The 21,156-nt window shown below is 37.1% G+C and overlaps 1 protein-coding gene and 1 pseudogene across 26 annotated transcripts in view; one reads left to right on the forward strand and one right to left on the reverse strand.

The window, feature by feature from the left end:
- Trip12 (thyroid hormone receptor interactor 12) overlaps positions 1 to 21,156 on the reverse strand; it is a 150,864-nt gene that overhangs the window by 82,003 nt on the left and 47,705 nt on the right. For 16 of the 26 annotated variants that reach the window (XM_048808695.1, XM_015481491.2, XM_048808687.1 and 13 more), the window contains 2 exons: positions 10,068 to 10,193; positions 8,465 to 9,267 (listed from right to left, as the gene is read on the reverse strand). In XM_048808695.1, the coding sequence (XP_048664652.1) occupies positions 8,465 to 9,267; positions 10,068 to 10,193 (929 nt within the window). The remainder of the gene's footprint in view (positions 1 to 8,464; positions 9,268 to 10,067; positions 10,194 to 21,156) is intronic. The other 10 variants (XM_048808696.1, XM_048808694.1, XM_048808693.1 and 7 more) reach the window with 2 other exon arrangements.
- On the forward strand, positions 19,821 to 20,733 carry LOC125618281 (annotated as a pseudogene).

Consider the following 21,156-nt stretch of genomic DNA (forward strand, 5'->3'; position numbering starts at 1 on the left):
GGGGGGGGGGGGGGTGTGACACAAAGAACTTGTGTAGATTGATACAGCAGGAGCAGGAGTAGGAGCCGTTTATTGTAGGACTACAGAGGTATTTATACATTCCACACAGCTTACCTTAATTAGCATAAACTAGATACATCAGTCAACCAATAAGGAATCTCCACACTTAATGGCTCACTGGCGTTACTTCACAAACCACTCCCTCTGGCATTTTGCCAGGCGCCATCCAGACTTGTTTACAGACTCTAACATTTCTCTGGCAAAATGCCAGGCGCCATCCTGACTTGTTTACAGACTCTAACAAATCCCAGCTACTCAGGAGACTGAAGCAGAAGAATCAAAAGTTCGAGGCCAGACTGAGCAAAATAGGCAAAAAAAAAAGACAATATCTTAAAAAAAAATTTTTTTTGAAACAAATCAATACAGATGAATAGAATGGAAGAGAGACTGCAATACCAGAGGTATATGCACTGGGAAGTCCAAAAGCTCTAAGTATAAAACTAAAATAAGTACCAACTATCAGATTAAAAAATATGGAAACCCTAAAAGGCTCAGGGGCTGATAATACCAGATTCTCTGGGGGTAGTTCTGGTGTTAAAACTGAGGATTAACTGAGGGGGTGTTTGTGAAGCAGCAAGATTCCCAGCTCCCCTCCCCCACTTGCATAGCTGGACAACTGTGCCTCTCCTGGGCCAGCAAAACTCTGGATCATTATTTACTGCGTATAAAACATATGCATTCTCAAAGTACACAGCTGCAGAGAGGGAAGGGGGATCAAGTGCATAAATACTAGATCATATACTCTCCACTTCTTTCTCAAACCTCTTCTTCAGTTTATTCTCCTAGCACTCTGGCACCTAAGCCTTTACCTTAAGGCAGGAGTTTGAAATAATTATGCCTACAGAATTACCAGGAAAAAAAGTAAATAAATAAATCTAAAAATAAAATGAAGTTTCACGACAAAACAGCCCGACCAGATCAGTAGACAATGAATCTCGCCAAATCTCATTTTCATACTCCAAACTTCACAAATTAGATTTTTGGTCTCACCTTACACTTGAGTATGAGAAAACAACCAGGAATTAACAGCATCTGAGAAAACTTCATAGTTTAAAAAATAAAACCTACCCCAAAATAAATCCCCTCCAAAAATAAACAAAAAACTTAGTTCCACAGACCAAATACAGGATTCTATGGGGAATAAAATATGAAAACAATCTCTTGAAAATAAAACAAGACCGCAAACAAGGGTTAACAGAAGCAAAATCAACAGAAAGGTTGGAAGACAAAGAAACCAATCAGAAACAGAACATTTTTAAAAAGAAAGCAAGAAAAAGGAGGTCAGATCAAGACCATCCCCATATAATAGGAAATGGAAAAGGAGAAAACAAGGTAAGAGTGATTGAAAAAACATCCTGGTGTGAGAGCTGAAACTCCTGTCTTGGGGAACATCTGAGACCCAGGGGAGCCAGGATAATTGGTTAGAAGGAATGAAACCAAAACACCCAACAATGGGCAATATCTTGACTTTTCTAAATATTGGAAATAAAGACCTGCAAGCTTCCACAGAAATGAATTACATAGACAAAAGGTCAGGAAAAGAAATGGTTCTAGCACTGAAAACTAAGATAATATAGTTTTTCAAAAATTTTGATGATACTTCCTGATTCAAAATTCTACATCCAACTGATCTATTAAACAGGTAACAAGGTGATAACTTCCAGGTATTCAAAATCTGAAAAAAAAAAAAAAAAAGGACAAAGCTTTTTAAAAATCTCATTAGTTTTTCTTAGAAAGCAATTGGAAGATATGTTCCACTAAAACAAGAAACACGATATGGGATCTAGAAAAACTAAAGATTAAAGAAAACCTCAAAGCTTAAAAAAAGGTACTGTAACCAGGCCTAAACAGCAACTATTCCCAGGCCTCATGTCTTCAGGAAGATGAAACAGATGCCATGAAGACAGCTTGAGGAAAAAATTAGGCAATCAGTATGCAGCATGGAGTGAGGAAGTGATGCATCACTGAAAAGTAAGGAAAACAAAGATATCATCATTAAATTCAGGAAAAACAAACATGCAGTAAGAAAGGAAACATTCCCATGTGGCTGGTATAGATGACATTTACATAAACTGGTGGTAATTGGTGGGGAAGTATCTGCAGTATTTATTTGTTTACTGGGTGAGGAGATAAGATGATGCTGGAAGGCAAAATCCTAATTTTCTATAAAGCAGGTGAAACAGAGATCAAACTACAAAAAAATCAAATGGACATGTATAGCACATAATCTACAGACAAGTGAATATCAAGATAATCAGCTTTGGGGAAAAAAAACAGTGTGATGAAAAGACTGCTGGGGGGTTTTGTAGTACTGGAGACTAAACCCAGAACCTTATTCATACTAGGCAACCAGTAGGCTATATCCCCCGCCCTTTTTATTATTATTTTGAAAAAAATAATAAGTTGGATGAGAGATACACCTCCACATAAGGCTATGACTGCTAATTTTTAATAAGAAATCTTATTTAATCCTTGACTAAACCTCTCTTGTTAATAAATAAGAGAAAAATTTGAGAAGGATACACACCAAAAAAGAAGTAGCCATTCATGAACAAAATTAAAACTGACATCTTTTTCTTCTTTATAGATTTCTATATCTTCTGGATTTTTGTTTTTAATAACATATTTTAGAATTAGAAGTGTCAAAGATATTACAGAACACAGGCCAGAGTAGAGAAGAGTGATTTTACCTGATATGGATCAGATTAATTTGACAATTCGTAGTTTACTCAAACATATAACATGGTCACTTATAATTCATGAGCAATGTAAAACAAAGCAAAGTCTTTTTTAACAGAAGCCAAAGATATGTTTCTTTTTACTGATCTTTTTTAAATTTGGCATGTCTTTTTAAATTTACTGACTTTCTTAAAGGCTCAAAAAATATTGTTTGTTGGGAACTATTAAAACTTTTTTAAGTTGCTAAGTTGTTTTAATAGAAGCTGTGTAATATAGAAAAGCTCAAAGATAACCCACAACTTTTTCAATTCAAGAGAGATGATCCTACAAGACACAAAAAGGTGAAACCAAAAATCATCTGACTTCCCAGTTCTTTTCTCCTTACTCAACTCATTCTTTCTTCTTCCCCCTATGCTAGTGATGAAAAGTAACAAGTCTCAGATTGATGGAAAGGGCCCTAAATTCAAGTTGAATTCCTTCTCAGAATTCATCACTAGCCTGATTCTTGTTTAGTTCTAATAATGGCCACAAGCTGTATGCAAGTCACCAGCAGAGTATAAAACTCAAGATGAAAATAAGCTCACCATGTTATTAATAATATGCACATGTTGTCCACTTTAAATAATGGAGAGTAAACTAGAGCTACAAATAGACACAGACTGGAAATATAATACCTTTAAATTTTCTAAATAAGTTTCCTAATTACTCAGATTTTGATCACCAATTGTGTCTTATAATTCTGTGCTACCATCTACTACTCACATTTTGAAATTATTGCGATTTTTAAAAAGGCAGATTAGCAAAATATATTCTGAAGGCAAACTAAGTTATTTAAAGTATTAAATATTATATTTTAAAACCATCCTACTGGTTTTACATTTATGCTATATAAATTTGTAAGAATGTTTGCTGACTTGGTTAAACAGAACATAATAGCTACAATAATTTACAAATACACATTAAAAATTATCACACAGGACTATCCTTTCTGTGGTAGTCTCAAGATCTCTACCAAGTGATACAGAGTGACCTCTATCACAGAGCTATTTTGATCAGTTGGAGATGGCAAGCAGTAATGCTCCAGAAGACTCCATGACTAAGATAGTTATTTCACCAGCTCTTCTGCCAGCCCTAGTTCCTCACAAGGAACATACACATTCACCAACCTATCAACCCTTCCCAAAGTAACAAACTGCAAAAGGTTTTTCTACTTAAGTGTCCTGACTGTATCACTTCCAAAAGTGTACTCCATAATCCACTGCTATCTCCTGAGGTAAAAACAGTTGGTCAAATAAACCTGTAAAGAAAACTGGGTTAAGCAGAAATTATAATGAAGGTGTCTCACAGTTTGCAATGTTAATGTATATCTTGAATTTCCTTGAGTAATATTTGACCATGAAAAATCATTTTTCAGAAGCACCGTGAAGGTACCATTATTTCTATAATTCAAAAACTTTTTTCCTTTACCCAATAAACCAATCATGCCTTATAATCAGTCTTTTCCTGAAGAAAGGTTTAACATCCAACAAACAGATTTACTGAGTCTTAAAAACTGGAAGAAACTAATGATATCTGTGGGAGGAAAAAAAACTACCAAGTCTGAAGCGTTTTTCTATATCACTAAGAGGCCTATTCCATTTACTTATGTCTTTCCCACTGAGGTCTGAATGAATAAGAAATCTATCAACTTTTCTCCATCAAAACTACTTCTGCCCTTTGGATTAATGCAATAACAAATGCCACCAATAAGCCCTGATATATAAAAAGCCCTTCAAATACAAGACCACAATTCTTCATACACCATTTTATACTGGTAGATTAAATGATATTTTAATTTCACAAAGTGGTTCTCACATTTACTCTTTTTATAAGAATGAATATTATTACTTTGTAATAAGAATAGCATCATAATTATAGCTAAATTATTTGCTCAACCTCACAAACCAGGAAATAACAGCATGTTAAATTTGAGTCTCCCAAATCTAAAAATAACTACCTTAACCTGATCAGTGGTCAGGATTTTTCAATATTCAGTCTCAAAATGTTGTTCTCTGTATTTTCTGCCTTAAGCTATTAATTTCAATTGTACACCCTAAATTTTGTGATGCCCATGTACTAAGCACTATGCCAAGTCTCCACACATATTCATTTATTCTCCAAATACTATTGTGCATATTTAGCAATTTAAAAACTCACAAACTTCCCATAATCACAACTTAGTGAGATTCAAATCTAAGACTTTTAGCTCTGTATGAAGTACTCTCCTTGTCCCAAATACCATTATTTCAAATCCAGAGAAATTACCTACCAATTCTAAGCCTTCTTATATAAACTCTTTATGAAGAAATGCATTTATTTGGGGCTGGGGTTGTGGCTCAGCCTAGCCTATGCGAGGCCCTGGGTTCAATCCTCAGCACCACATATAAATAAAGGTATTATGTGCAACTACAACTAAAAAATAAATATTTTTTTAAAAGAAATCTGTTTATTTAATCATATCTGCCGCAGTCCAGCTGGGCAAAAATAACCGGGAGGTGACAAGCAACTTGAAGGTTGAAGCAGGAACTGCTTTATTGCAGGGAAACTCAGTGGGAACTGAGTGAGAACTCAAGGTAGCGGGCACCCAAGGTAGCAGGGGCCGCTTTATTGCGGGACAGCAGAGGTATATATACCTAATTGATTACACACAGCTTGACCCAATTAGCATCATCTAGATACAGCAGTCAGCCCATAAGGAATCCTCACCATCTTAATGACTCGCTGGCGTTGCTTCACAAACCACTCCTCCTGGCAAACTGCCAGGCGCCATCTTGACTTGATCTGCATCCCCAACACGTATCTAAGATACACCCCACCCTGTATGACTTCAAGAATCCCAAGATTTAGCTCACCTGATCCACTATTCCTGTGCATTGTTTTCAAGGTCAATTTCTACATGACTTGAGTATGCCCCCGACTCTATAACTTCTTAGTTCTTTGCCTTTGAACACATAACTTGACCAATGATTTCAAGGTAGCTTACCTGTACTTGCCAAACAGGGATGATGAGGGATAAATAAAAGGTATCCGTATAAAGTATCTAGAATAACTGTCAAGCACTTACAGGCCTTTCATTACTTTGTTTTGAAATGTTTTTCATTTATTTGATAAGAAGCAAATACATGGTGAATGGTATATGAATCCCTGGGTTCACCTATTAATCATTCCTAAAGATTAATCAATAGCAGGAAAGAAGGAAAAAATAAAATTCATTTCCTCAGGGGTCTTAAAATTTCCAAGTGACCCAATTATGTTAAAATAGTAAAACACAGGGAACTCTTTAAAGCCACATATACTTCCTTTCTTCAAATCCTAACTCAGAGAAATTATTTCACCTCCTTGGAATAAAGTTACTCAATAACTATCCTAAAGCACAATTTTGAAAAGTGCAAGTGAATGCATATGTAAAATACCTGGCACTTATTAGATGCAAAACAAATGCTGGTTGATTGGTTCCTTTTCTTTGTTTCCAGGGCTTAGGCTATAAATAGAGATCAGAACCAGGAAAGTAGAAGTAAGGCTAGAAAGGCAATATAGTGACAACAGAATACACAGAGGTTCCGTGAAGATAAGGAAAATCATTATGAAACGAGTTTTAAAATACTAAATCAGTATGTAACTATGTGTAAAGTACACTTAAGAGAATTCTCTGGACTGATCTGTTACTAGCTCAATGGCATTGCCAGAAATCTTGGTGTTTCCTGACTGAGAGCTCCCTTACAACTTAGGAAACCCCATTAATCAGCCACTGATAGGGCCAATGATAGGGCCAGATTTTTTTTTTTTTTAAATCATGTCAATATACTACAACATGATCTTTGAGAAGTGTTGAAGCTACGACACACTAGTACTATCTATATCACCCAGCACTTGAACCCTCCTACAAAAAATACCTAAAAAACATGAGCTCTTCAAGTGAGACAGACTGAACGGGGGGAAAAGGGAAGAATGAATTCCATGGAACTCACTATGAACTCAAGTTGGTACACTGGCTATGGAGATTACACAGCTACTAAATGGACACACCCACATGGAGTTATACACACGCTTCTACTTCACTTAAAAGATGTAAAGAGAAGAGGTACAAGACCTGAAATAAATAATTTCAATTATCAAGAAAACTTTGGCAGGACAAACAAACAGTTGCTATTCCTCTTTAACCTGAGCTTTTATGTCCTTTTAAGGTTAAGATTCCTATCTAACAAGTCCTGATTCCTTATCTGTAACTGAAAAGATTTTACACATATGTATACCATATTTAAAACACCAAATAGAGCAAAGTTTTACAATCTAAAAAATATTACCAACACAATAACCCTATGGTGCAGTTTAAATGTTGATTACTAGTATCCTTGTTAAAGTTCAACTAATACTAAATCAAAAGTAGTTAGAGATTATAGTTAAACAGAGCTAAGAGCTTTGATTCAATATTAGGTTAAACTGATTCAATATTAACTCAACCAACAAGAATGCTGGTAGACATCATATAAAATCTTCAAATAAGCAAGAAAAGGTTCTAGCCCTATCAAAATGTAGATTTGAAACCACAATCTTCCATCAGGACACGAAAGGGAAAAAGGTAATCTATAACAAAAATTCAATGCTTTTAAAAAATGGGGATAAATAGCTAGGTGCACTGGTACATTCCTGTACTCTGTTAATCCCAACTGCTCAAGAGGCAGAGGCAGGAGAATATCAAGTTCAAAGTCAGCCTTGGCAACTCAGCAAAGCCCTAAGAAGCTTAGCAAAACCATCTCAAAAAATATAAAGGGGCTGGGGACTCAGCTCACTAGTTAAGCATCCCTGGATTCAATCCCCAGGAGAGAGAGAGAGAGAGAGAGAGAGAGAGACAGACAGACAGACACAGACCATGTCTCAAAATAAAAAGGACTAGAAATGTATTCACAGGTAGAGTGCTTGCCCAGTAGGCTCAAGGCTTTGGGCATTATCCCCAATACTGCAAAACAAGGGGAAAATGTGCATAAGTGCTTTCTTATTCTATTTTTTTCTGACTTCTTAAAACAGAACCACCTCCTACCCGTGCCCACCCCTCCCCCCCAAAAAAAAGCTAACTACTAGAAGAAAAAAAATATTTTAGCACTTCAGGAAACATAACTGAAGAGGGTCATAGCTAGGTCTAATCAGTTCTAATAAGAAGCTTCCTGAAACCTCTTTCAGGAAAAGGAGATGGGAAAGGGCCCAAAGATCTCAAGCTACCTCATAAAAGGAACACATACAACACTTTCTCCCCCATCTCATTTCTTTGCTTAAATGCGTTATTCTCAAACTTTAGTCCTTTATAGTCCACTCCAAGTTTCAAAAAGGGCAATATTCTTTCCCACTAACTTAGGACCCAGAGCAGTGTATGAGGCATTAGCAGTATTCATCTTTAGTCCAAGTTCCTTAAAAGCCATAAAAATTAAGGGCTGGGGGTATACCTCAGTGGTAGAATACCACCACCAACCTACCCACCTCCGTTTTCAATCCCTAGTACTACCAAAAAAAGAAAAAGAAAAAAGCAAGATTCTTATATATCTGTCTCCATAAAAGTAAGTGTAATATAATTATCAAGTATTATTATATAAAGTAATAAATCTTATGTTGCCTCAGACTGAAAAACAAAATAACTTGAAAACATAATCACTTTTGACAAACCCCCTAAAGAAAAGATCTTCCATTAACTTACTTGCTAATTTGGCCTGTAATCCAGAAGGTCCAGGTTTTGATGTCTCTGACTTAGAAGACCCTGGAAGAGACAGTTTTGTTTTAGGAAGGCTAACTTTAGGGCTGAAACGAGCAGCCCAATCAAATTTTGAAGAGCCACCAGTTTTACTCTGTTCCTTTTCTCTGCTACTTCTTCTGGGACTAGGACTGGATGCTGAACGGGAACGCCTGGCCTTGTTCTGGTCTTTTCCTTGTTTCACCCTGGCACCTGGTGGTACAGTGGAAGAGGCCGAGGCTACAGCAGAGGATGAGGAGGAAGTAGAGGCAGCAGAGGAAGAATCAGTGATGGTGCTACACCCAGCTTTGGCTGAGGTGGCCGATTTTGAAGCCAGCTTGGTAGGTTTTGCAGATCTCTCTTCGGCACCAGTTGATTCGGACCCAGAACCACTCTTTCCACAAGAACTCTCTGTCCTTTTTCTTTTTAGACTCCGTGAATTGCCAGCGGCCACACTCTTTCTGGTGTGAGCCTTGCTTGTTGATGGCAATTGTGCAGATTTCAGTTGTTGCTCCTGGTCTAAATGTCTCTTCTTTGACTTACTATGTGACTTACTCGTTTCTGAGGGAGACTCAGTATGCTCAAGTGCTTTGGGTTTTTTCGCAGAGCTAGGAGAACTGGTCCTGTTGTAATCTGGACTAGCACTGCGTTTCACTCCTCGAGAATTGTCTTTCTTAGGCACCTGCCCCGTTTTTTGCCTTTCTGAAGTATTGGCTCTGTCTGGATCCTCTGGTTGTGGGACTATGACAGCAGATGATGAACTGCAGCTTCTAAGAAGTTAGATAAGAAAAGAGTTAGTAACAGCCTGTAAACCTATCATATAACACTCATTTCTTAACTTGTTAAACCTTTGGAAATGCTTGGGGTGGGGGGGTTAGGGGAGTTCCTAATAAGTCTAGTATAAAAAAAACATAGGTTTTCAAGTAGTTCAAAATTGGAAGGCAGGGAGAAAAAAATGTGTGATTTTGGATGGCAAAAATATTTGACTAGAAGATAGGGTACTCTTCAGCACAAAGATTAATGACACTAAACACTATTAATCACTGTAAAACAAGAGTTAAGATTACAAGAAAAAAATGTTTAGTGGTTCAGAATCAATAGAAACTAGAATTTTGATGTTCCAGTCACAAACACAACTGTCAAAGCTCAAAGGATGTAAAACAGGCACTTCCAAAACAAGAGTTACAAACTTTTACTTTGTAGTGATATCAAATCTTCACAATAACATTCCTTTCCAAAAACTCCTAACAAATCAGATCTTAAGGATCACTGACCTAAACCACGATTCCAATAAATACTAAAGAAAATGGTAAAAAGGCATTTTTAGATGCCTATAATTGTTTGTTAAGCAAACGGCAATCTCGTGGATCTCTAAACAAGGAAAAACTGTCTGGGGTAAAGTGTACTGGTACTACTACAAAGGTGATAAACTATTAATCCTAAAAGTTATACTCAAGAATAATAAAAACCTGTTTTAACAGTTTGGAATAACCTGGTAAAGCTTTAATATATGTAGTAATTCAAATGCAAAAAGGTCTGCCTTGAAAACATAAGCAATGTGAAGATTTACCTTTTAGAAAGGTGTCCCCTTGATAGTTCAGAAGTAGTATTAGACTGCACTTTGGGTGCCTTAGAATTAGATTTTCTACTCTCAGGAGGGCTATATCTCTTATGTTTTGCCTGCCCTAAATGTGACCTGTCAGCAGAAAATCAAAACAGAAATCTATCAGGACACTGAGATGAAAATACAAAATTGAAAGTGAAATATTTTACATTAAAAAAGCCTCCAAATTCTTCATTATTGACCTACCCTTCTTCTAAATATCACATAATTAAATTATTAAATATTCTATTTCAAATAATATAGCCAAAGAAATTGCCCTGTTAAAACTAATGCTATAACATTCCTGCAAATTAAGATTTCTTATTACTACCAGTGGTCATAATTCTGTAACATTATTATGGCAACTTAATAATGAATTTTTCAGTAATTTTACTGTAGATATTAAAGTATGCTACATTTTTACAAAAAGCAAATCCAGACTTAGAATCCACTTTTTGTAAACAGCATGTGATATTGCACAGTACTGTGACTACAGATAACAATAATGGGCTATATATTCCCAACAAGCTAGGAATTTGAATATTTTCACTATAAAGAAATGATAAATGACAAGACAGATATGCTTAACCTGATTTAAGCATTTACACAATGTAAACACACTGAAACATCACATGGAGCCCCATTATTTCTGTTTTTATTTATTGAACTTAAATTCATAATTTAAAAATTTAACTTGATAGCATGACTATTAATTTTTAAAAATTTACAGAAAAGGCAGTTTGTGATTCACACAATGATAATGGTTTCCAGTTTTTACATTAAAATTCAAATAAGCAAAAAAATTTGTTTTCTTTCATATAAGCATAGTAATGCAGAGGCTGATGAACTAATTCCCAAACTGATTTTACATAGAAAATTATTAGAAACATTTAATAGTAACGTACATCAAATCAAGACAGTGACAATTTGCCAAGAACTTAAAATATCAATAGAAAGTGCACAAAGAAAAAGTCCTAGAAATACCTTAAGAATTACCATAAAATATTCTAAACACATTCAAAAGAGTCCATTATTAATATGGCTGCAGCACATTTATAACAAATCAAAGCCTTATGCCAAAAATGTTCTAAAAGCTAGTTTGAAAAAAATCTCCAACATGATGTGTTTTCAACTGTTAGATGTTTTTAATCACAAGCAATAATTAAGAAGATTTACATAAGCAATAAAAAGAGCATGTATTAATATAGATCCAGGAAAATTGGTACTATACATGTGAGATATTCATATAATAAATGCAATTATGTAATTCACAGCAGACATCCATTCTCCATATAAAAGTCTGTATACTAATGAGAACTTAGAACAAAATTTCATCCATACCAATATATTTTGTTCAAACAAAAATCGACTGGGGTGGGTAGCTCAGTGCTAGGGCCTGGGTTTCAAAGGAATAAGGCTGGCCCTGGATCCAATACACAGCACCAAATTTTTAAAGACTTCCATTGCAAATACCTTCTCAAAGGAATTTCGCAATAAATCAATGAGAACCTCACACGGTGATATCTCTAACTGTATCTGCAAGGATGCTATAAATCTCCAACATCATAAAAGTGGAACCATCTCCTCAAAAAGACCACCCAGGGTTTCTCTTTGAATGTATTTATTTACTCTTCCATTTTTCCTGAATTCAATAATAGATTCTTGAAGAAGTGAGCTTTTCAATAAAAGGATACTGTTCTTGGATCTCTAATACTACTTTTGCACTGGGAACAGCACTTGTCTAGTGTTCACAAGGTTCTGGGTTCTGGGCCCAGAACCACAAAGAAGTCTAATAGACCTTCATTTTAAGTATTAAATTAAAATTTAGTAACAAAGGTTCACTTCTCTTACTTGACCCTCAGTCTTTCCCCTTTTCTACTCTCCTATAAGATCTCTCTCCTCTCAAGGTAAAACCAAGCTGAAGCTTGTAAGGTTTTTATACACTGAATTTTTATTTTTCCTATATTTTTCATCCATTTAATATAAAAAATTTGCTTTGACCCATGACCTTTAATTTTTATGACATCAAAAGTTCTATTCTTCTTTAGGAATGTCAAAAGTTCTATTCTTTAGGATCGAGAAGTGATTTTTCAAACCATTCCATAAGTACTTACAGAGGTATAATGTGGGCTGGGGCTCAGTGTTAGAGCAATGCCTAGCATGCATGAGGCACTGGATTCCATCCCCAGCATCACATTAAAAAAACTAAATAAACAAACTAAAGGTATTGTGTCCATCTACAACTTAAAAAATAAAAAATTTTAAAAAGAGGTATAATATTCTGTGTTCAGGGTACAGAATTCAATAGCCATAGAAGAATATTCACAAATTCTGGCATTCAGGTCCTTTACATCCCCCCACCCACTTTTTTTTTTTTTTTTTTTTAATTTTGAGACAGGGTCTCATTAAGTTGCTTAGGGCCTTGCTAAGTAGCTGAAGCCTCAAGCTTGAGATCCTGCCTCAGCCACCACGCCCCAGAAGGTTCTCTAACATTTGTATTTTCATTAAGTTTTTATAATTCAAAAATCGTGAAGGAAAATTATCCATTCAAAACTAGACAACCTAATGAAACATAAAATTTAAAACATTAAAGTCTTTTAAAAACTATTAAAAATGTTATACATCCCTAACAAATCTCATTCTCTTTGTCATCTCAAATTAATCTACATTAACTAAGGTTGGTCCCACTATAGTCGTAGTAGCAGTTCTCATCTCCAAATAAATTATTCCTTAGTCTTAAAACACACCTAATTTTTTGTTTTGTTTGCAGTGATGGTGATCAAATCAAGGGCTACATCTAAATTTATATCTATCTAATCTATCATTATCATACTTGTGCTCACATTTAGCAAAAGGAGTCTTAAATATCTTCTGTAAAGGACAATATTTTGTTTTGTGGGCAATATTATATCACAGAAGCAGATGCAGACAATACGCAAACCAATGAGCACAGTAATGCTCCAACTGAAATTTTAATCACAAAAACAGGCAGTGAGCCAGATTCAAAAAATGCATGGACTGTATTTTTCCAACCCTGGCTTAGAACAAGGAGTAGACAACCAGATTAACATGAAGTGACAACCCTGGGCCTCTGAAAATGAGGTTCCTTTTGTTGTACGCATTTATAAAGTACTAATACTAAGACTATTGCCTAGTAAACCTCCATAAACTGATGATGTCCAATCTAGAAGAGTCGGTTAGAACACCACAGTAATCTTGGCTGCTGCCTCCTTGTAGATCATTTTACCAATTCCCTTGTTTATCGTGTCCTGATGCGGAACGTTAATTTTTATTAAGAAGCATAATCTCTTTAGGTCTAGTAAAATTTATACTCTCTATAATTCAAATTTGCAGAATAGCATAGAAAATTCATGACAAACTAATGAGCACTAGAGTGAGCCCATCAAGTAAATCAGAGAGAGAGAAAGAGAGAAAGTGTGTGTGTGTGTGTGTGTGTGTGTGTTTGTGTTTGTTTTCAGGAGTTTCTGCAACAGCATATGAATGTTCCTGAAAAAAAAAAAATCTCATGTTATTAAAAGAAAACATACATACATACATATATGAATTTATATATTTTATATATATACCAGCCCCTAAAACTAATTACAAGGTACAGGGATAGTGATCAAAATTAGATTGGACACAAACACTCAAACCTATGTTATTTTATAGTGAGTCCTACTGAAACATCATCAGTTTTAATGTAAGACCAAATCTAGGGCTGTGGTAGGGGGGTGACTCCAGTTAGAGCATTTGCCTAGCATGCACAAAGCCTGGGATTAATCCCTAACACCCTCCTGCACCCAAATAAGACAGATTAACAGATTAAAACTCTACTAACATATGCAAGAGTTACTGGTCAATTCATCCTTTGGCATCTTATTTTTTTACATTTTCATTTAAATGTAAAATTTTAAAGACATTTTAAGACACGTTTCAACAAGATCAAAACTCCTCCTCTCTGGTAAACTTTCTTTTCACCTATCTTTTTCATAAACACAAGAGCAAATGGCTTTGAGATTCCCGAGTTATTTTGGTTGGTTTGTTTGTGGTGCTGTGGATCAAAACAGCACCACAAACACCACAAACAAGCACTTGTACCACTGGGTTATATCCCCAGCACTCTCAGCATAGTTTTAGCATTATAAAGTACAGTGATTCTGGGAGCCCCTGATCTACCTATCTATGATTTATACTAAATGGTATGTTTAAATCAATTCTGCAAAACTTGCAGGGTTTGGTAAAATCTTCATATATTATCACATCTTCCTCTTTAATTCAAAGGTCTTTCCCCATTTTAGTAAATGTATCAACATTGTGAAAAAATTACCTAAAAACCAAAACTACTTCCACATTATACTGACATCATTTCCCTGTTTAACAAGCATATGAGTGCAAAAGAACAGACTATAGTAACCCTGGGTTATGTGCTTTCAAGATTATCTTAAAGCCAGGCTTAGTGGTACATGCCTGCTAATCCCAGCCACTCAGGAGGCTGAGGTAGGAGAATTGCAAGTTGAAGCCTGGCCTGGGCAATTTAGTGAGTTCCTTTGTCAAAATAAAATAAAATGGGTTGGAGGTACAGCTCAGTGGCAGAGAATTTACCTATCATGTGGTGACCGGGAATTCAATTCAATTTCCAAAAGGAAAAAAAAAATTTTTTTTTTTTTTTTTGTGAAAGCAAGTCTCAAGTGCCTCTTGTTGACTTTAAGGCATACAATATTGCCTGTACCCTTATATAATTTAATCATTTTTGCTGCTATTTAGTAAAATCCTCAATAGCCAAAAGGATTAAGAAATATCTCTAGGGGTTGTGGCATAGCTCAGTGATAAATGACATGCTTACAGCATGGCTGAGGCCCTGCATTCAAATCCTAGCATCCTTAAAAAAAAAAAAAATACACACAATTCTAACCCACAGGAAACAAAGGAGACTTAAAACTTTGTACAAACTGAAGAAAGTGGCTAGTTACAAATAGGTAATTCCTTATTGTAGGTTTAATGTTTAAATTTGATAGGCATGATGGCACCTGCCTATAATTCCAGTAATTGGGAAGATGAGATGGGAGGATCACAAATATGAGGCTGGCCTGGGTTATGTGCTTTCAAGATTATCTTAAAGCCAGGCTTAGTAATTTTTCCACAATGTTGATACATTTACTAAAATGGGGAAAGACCTTTGAATTAAAGAGGAAGATGTGATAATATATGAAGATTTTACAACATATTCACAACAGATGTAAAGGTTTACCAACAAATATGTTCAATTCATGACAGCTCACAGAAATATGTATAACACAGTCTAGTTGCTCTCTTCAAAGAGGACACAGTCTCATAAGACCAAGTGATCTACCACCAGGTACTTGACTAAAGTTCCCAAGAAAGGGAAAAATGACCTCTACCAAGAGAATACAGGTTTTATAATCCATGCAGCTTTTAAGCCTGGCCCTGACAAAGAAAGTGATACAAAAAGGAGTGTTCTAATCAAAAGCAGTATACCAAGACAAAAGAAGAGATCAGAAACTACAAAACCCACATGTCACCTGGCAAAAAATGATATGAATTGCCCTGAACACAGAGATCCATAAGCAAACAAGGCTGAAAGAACAGGCTAAGGCTAGACAGGGAAAATTTCTGTCTGTATTACTGAAGGATCTCTCTTTTCTCTGATGATAATTTACAGTAAGAGATTGACAGGGCAATGTGCAAAAGCAACATATCAACATGTTCAATGACCTGGGTACAATGAGTATGCATGAGTAAACTGTAAGAATTTTCATTATTGTGGAAAGAAAACAGGTAGAGAGATCGTACAGAATCAAAACCATGGGGGAAAATGTCCCTAAAAAGGCTGGAAACTTTCAACCCGACATTTGAAAAGTAGTGGGAGGTAGGGCAAAAACGGCTAAATAACCAAAAAGTGATTGGTGATAAATCAGTGATGCAGTACTCAGTAGCTCATAAACTAAAATGACTGACAAATGCCTAGGTAAAAATCTATTCAGATGACCACAAGTTAAATTTTGTCAATATGCTATTACATTTATATTAAATACATTATCAAACTTAATTCTCAAATGACACCCAATGCATTTCTTATTCCCATTTTAAGGGTGTGAGAAGGGAGGCTCTTGCCACACACACAGCTCCTAGGCAGGAAAAGGGAATACTGAACCCAGGTATTTGACTCCCTAAATCTGCAACAGCACAGCTAAAAGTAGAGGCTCAGTAGTCAAAACAAAAGGTCTGCATCTACAATTATTAAATTTTTCCTATCCATTCTGTGTATAGGTCAAAACAAATGACTTAAGAGTTTGGAGGTGCTATATGAGGTGGAAAAAAAAGTAGGCTTTTTCTTTAAATCTTCTAAAAAGCATTCATCCTGCTTTCTGTATTTTAAGAAAGAAAACAGCTTTGCAAATGTGATGCAAAGACTGGTTAGTGTTGAGAAGCACTTGTATATATTCACTTTTTGGTCACACTGAACTTTTCCAGGAAGACATTCTGAGTATGGAATACTATAAGAATGAAAGCAAATCCTCAGCAAAGGACATGAAATAATCGATGAGAGCTCAACACTTTAAGTTAATACATTTTTATGATGTGAATTATAGACTCAACTTCACCCACCCTTTTTTATCTTTTGGGGGGAAAAAATAGAACTTGGGGCTTCACGCACACCACGTAAACACTATACTAGTCCGTTCCATCTCCAGCCCTTCAATTTCACTATTGATAATTAAAGCAGGAAATATAAATGGCCAAGAAAACTTTTTAAATGTTAAGATATTATTTAGTAGGCCCAAGAAAAGACTTGAATATGGACACTGTTAAAAAGCAAATGTTTACAACTTCCATCTAGAGGAAAGTGGCCTCTGTTCCTCTGTAGACCAAGGCAACCATGCCAGTGTTTAACACAATGCAATGATCTTGTCTCTGGGCTCCAAGGCTGGATGGGACAGACTAGCTTTCTCAGCATTACCAAAGCAGTGCTTCAAGTGGAAAAGTGTGCCCCTATATGATTCCACAGCTTAAAACTACACACTGTGCAACTGCAGCACTGAGATATCCTAAAACTGAAAGAAGCTACAAATTACTCAGTCAATTCTACTATAAATTGTTCTTAAAAGGGTTCAAATTCAGTTATAAGAGACACTGAAGTCACATTCACTTCACATCACATCATGTCTCCCCCAACACTCTTCTCCCTCCCCAACCAGATGAAACTTGAATGTCCATTCAAATAAAAACAAAGGACAGAATAAAGAAAGAGAAGGAACAAAGAATTTAAAAATTGAAAGGCACTCATCTTGGTTAAGTAGAAGGGAAAGAACATACCCAAACTATGATGTTTCATTAAGCAGCATTTTAAGGAAGCAAATTACCACAGATATGCAAATAAAAATGCAAAATAATAGTTAACCTGTTACAGGTATATCACAAGTATTATAGTTCTCCTATTTCCAAACAAATGATAGGTTTCTACTTGTCAAATCACATAGAAATCATGTGTAGCCATTTGATTTGCTTTGGTCGAAGGAATGTAAGCAGAAATGAATAATTTCTATGGAGGATGTTGTGGAGAGATTGAGGTTTTGTTTTTTTTGTTTACCACCTTCTCTTGCCTCAGCAAGGAAACTAGCAACACACCAACAATCTCAGAATCTTAAGGTTCAGACATGGAGTACAGCCTTCAGCTGATATAAGATAAACAACTTTTCAGTCACTAGCTTATAAACTACTAATGTTTAGGAGCTGTTTGTTCTAGCCCACCTTACTACATAGCCCATTTTAACTGTCCTATTTCAATTCTGCCTTCACTCCAGCTGATCAAGTTCTGTTTCCTGTACAAGGAATTTAACTTTGGGACACTCTACCATTGCGCTACATTCCCAGTCCTTTTCATTTTGAGACAGAGTCTTTGCTAATTAGCTGAGACTTCCTTGAACTTACAATCCTCCTGTCTCAGCCTCCAGAGTTGCTGGAATTTCAGGCTTGTACCACAATATCCAGCAATCATTTTCATTATCATTTAGGATACACACACACACACACACCCTCTCCCCCCACCCCCACCCAAGCTCTCATATTTCTGTTCCTAGAAGTGCCTGGAAAACAAATCTCCTGATTTCTAACCAAAACTAGTATTCATTGAACACCTGGAAATAAAATCCAAACTCTCTAACTAATAAATCCACATCAAGTAAATACAACATAGCCTATATGTGACTTTTTAAACACTACTCAGCCTTCAGAGCCCAGATCAATAGGTTACCACTAGAAAAGTTTCTCACCTGACTGCCTCTAGTAGCAGCTTGCATGCACCTTTCCCCTACCAGGTTGAAACTGCTTATGTCAAAAGATACCGTACTCTTATTTATGTAAGTACAATGCTTTAGAAAGCATTGCACATGCTATTCTACAAATAAATGAATATGGTCTTACATTGACTGTGTATTTCAAGTGTATTAAGGTAGGATTCTAACCTGCCAAAAGAGGTTTAATTAAATTACATATCTCCAGAATCAAAACAGTAGAAAAATTAAGCCTAAAAAAGGCAAGTGTCCACCCAAGTTCTAAAGAACTGTGGAACTGAAACTTGTCAGAACTTTAATAAACACATACTCTCTTAATACCTTTGCTATTCTCTGCCAGCCCATCTTCTTTTGTAACACAGGAAAAAAGCCAACTGCCAACTTTGGAGTCACATCTTCCCACCTTTGCAAGCAGAAAGGAAAAGGCTAAAGCTTCCAATTTTATTCAGCTTTTATCATATAACGACACCAGTCCCATCACTGTGCTCAAAAAAATGAGGTATTGTACATTCTCCCCACTCTGATCAAAATCTAGGCAATGGCCAGTCAGAGAAAGACCATGGGAGAGAAGGACATCTACACAGAGAAGGACTACTATTATAAGAAGAAGAGCCAGATGGAACATCTACACATACACCCATGCAAATAGTATAATGCTTGGAAAGAGAACTTGACCTATGTTGAGAAGATGAGAGACCTCAAGTTAAGCCTAGAAACACCCAGCAAAGTGGCATATAACAGCCCCAGTGACTCAGGAGGCTAAGGTAGGAGGATCTCAAGTTTAAGGCAAGCCCAGGCAACTTAGCAAGATACGCTCTCAAAAATTAAAAGGGTTAGGGATACAGCTGAGTGATAAAGGCACCCCTGGGTTTAATCCCCAATATCAACAAAAATAAAAATTTAAAAAGCCTTAACAATAACAAAAGGCACAAAGAAAGAAATGAGATGTATAAATAGACAGCAAAATATGCTTGGTAAGACATGAAAAAGAGGAGCATGGACATAATAACGACAAAGAAATACAATGGAAGCAGCCAGGCAGATATCAAGTCTGTCTGTAGTTCCTTGGTACCCTCAACATGGTACCAAAATAAATGTGTTAAAAGCAGTTCAAAGTGCTGTGGGATATTTATAAGATTTCTGAGACTGGAGCAGGGTAAGTATAGGCCACATCAAAAGAAATTTTGTCTGAACCTTGAAAATCCAGTAGCATATCACTAATATAAGGCCTGGATATAGAAGGCAAACATGTTAAAGAGAACAGCGTGACCAAAAATACTAAAGAATGATGCTTTGAAGAGTAGCAGGACAGGGTGTATATTCTAGAGAGGGGCAACTCACAATCATCCCATCTTGATGGTTTCTCCAAGTGTCTGGCTGTCCTGCTTTCCCTCCTGCTGTGATCATGGCTGAGAGTGCGCTGCTGCCCACCCAGATGGACCAGGGAGACTGCTACTATATGTACACTGGCCATTTCTCAGCACTTCAAGCAGAACACCAAGGAGCTTATGATCACACTTATGATCACCTGGATTCCGTGGGAGTACAGGGGGGCCCAGCTCTTTCCTTGAATTCCGGGCAGCTGTAATGGTTTAACTTTCAAGGTCCTGTTTTTCTCTGTCTTTTCCAAGCATTGCTACTAGTTGACCTAACCCACGATGCCACCTTCAACTGCTACTGTTAAGACTCTGTTGGCCAGCTACAAAACTCTGTTCACCTGGCTGCTGAAGGCCTGGTGCCAACATGGGGACTCCTTCCTATACTTTGAGGCCACTGAACTACCCGTTTTGTCCCTGGACCACCATAAAGGAGGACATCCAGCTGGTGTGTGAGCTGGGCATGCTCGACAAGCTCTCCCTCGAGCCACCCTAACTGTCCTTGCCACCCTCACCTCCTGCGCCCGAGTATGCAACACCAGCAGACATGCCCTTCACTCAGGGCCTGCTGAAAGTGGCACATCCAAATCTACGGTTCTCACTAGGGGTTCTCACTGGTCAGCCTGCTGGCCAAGGGCATGACAGTGTTGATGGCCGTGCTAGACATCCAGACCACTGTTGATGTGGGTTTGCTCTGGCATGGGAGCCAGCCAAGCAATGCCAAGCTCATGCTGGGGCCCAACACCAGGCTGGCTGCTCAGCCATGATATGCCCAGGGATAGGATAGATAAGAACCCCACCAATGTCCTTCTGGAGCTGTACATCAAAGAAGCGAAGCCCAGCCACAGCCAACCAGTCTCTGGGCTTCGAGAGGAGCAGCTGCCTCCAATCCCCCACTCTAATCAGGCCTGCGGGGAGTAGCTGCCCATGCACCATGACTAGCCCAGTCCTGCTAATGAGGACAACCAGTGTTCCCAGTGGGTGGGTTGGGAGGCCAAACTCCAGAAGAACTGCTTTCAGCCTAGAGTTCAAGGAGTAGCCTTGGCCTGTGCATTTCCCATCTCGAGCACTCTTACAGCATGTTCAGGAACCCCAGAATAAAGAGCTATCCTTGTCCCTGGCTACTCCTGTAAGCAACACTGACCAGAGCATGAAGGGAAGTGACAGCCACAAAAGCAGCAATTTGCCAATTGAGCCTTGGAGTGGGTTGTGCCATGTTGTTTATCTCAGCCTGGCAGCAAGGTGATCAAACACAGTAGTGGACCCACCCCTCTGCCTTTTGAGTGCAAAGTACTATAGGACAAGTGGAAAACCCCATGGCCCACAACTAATAACATCTGGTTTTTACATTTTTAAGGTTTTATT

Source organism: Marmota marmota, unplaced genomic scaffold, assembly GCF_001458135.2.
Source record: "Marmota marmota marmota unplaced genomic scaffold, marMar, whole genome shotgun sequence".
Taxonomy (NCBI): domain Eukaryota; kingdom Metazoa; phylum Chordata; class Mammalia; order Rodentia; family Sciuridae; genus Marmota; species Marmota marmota.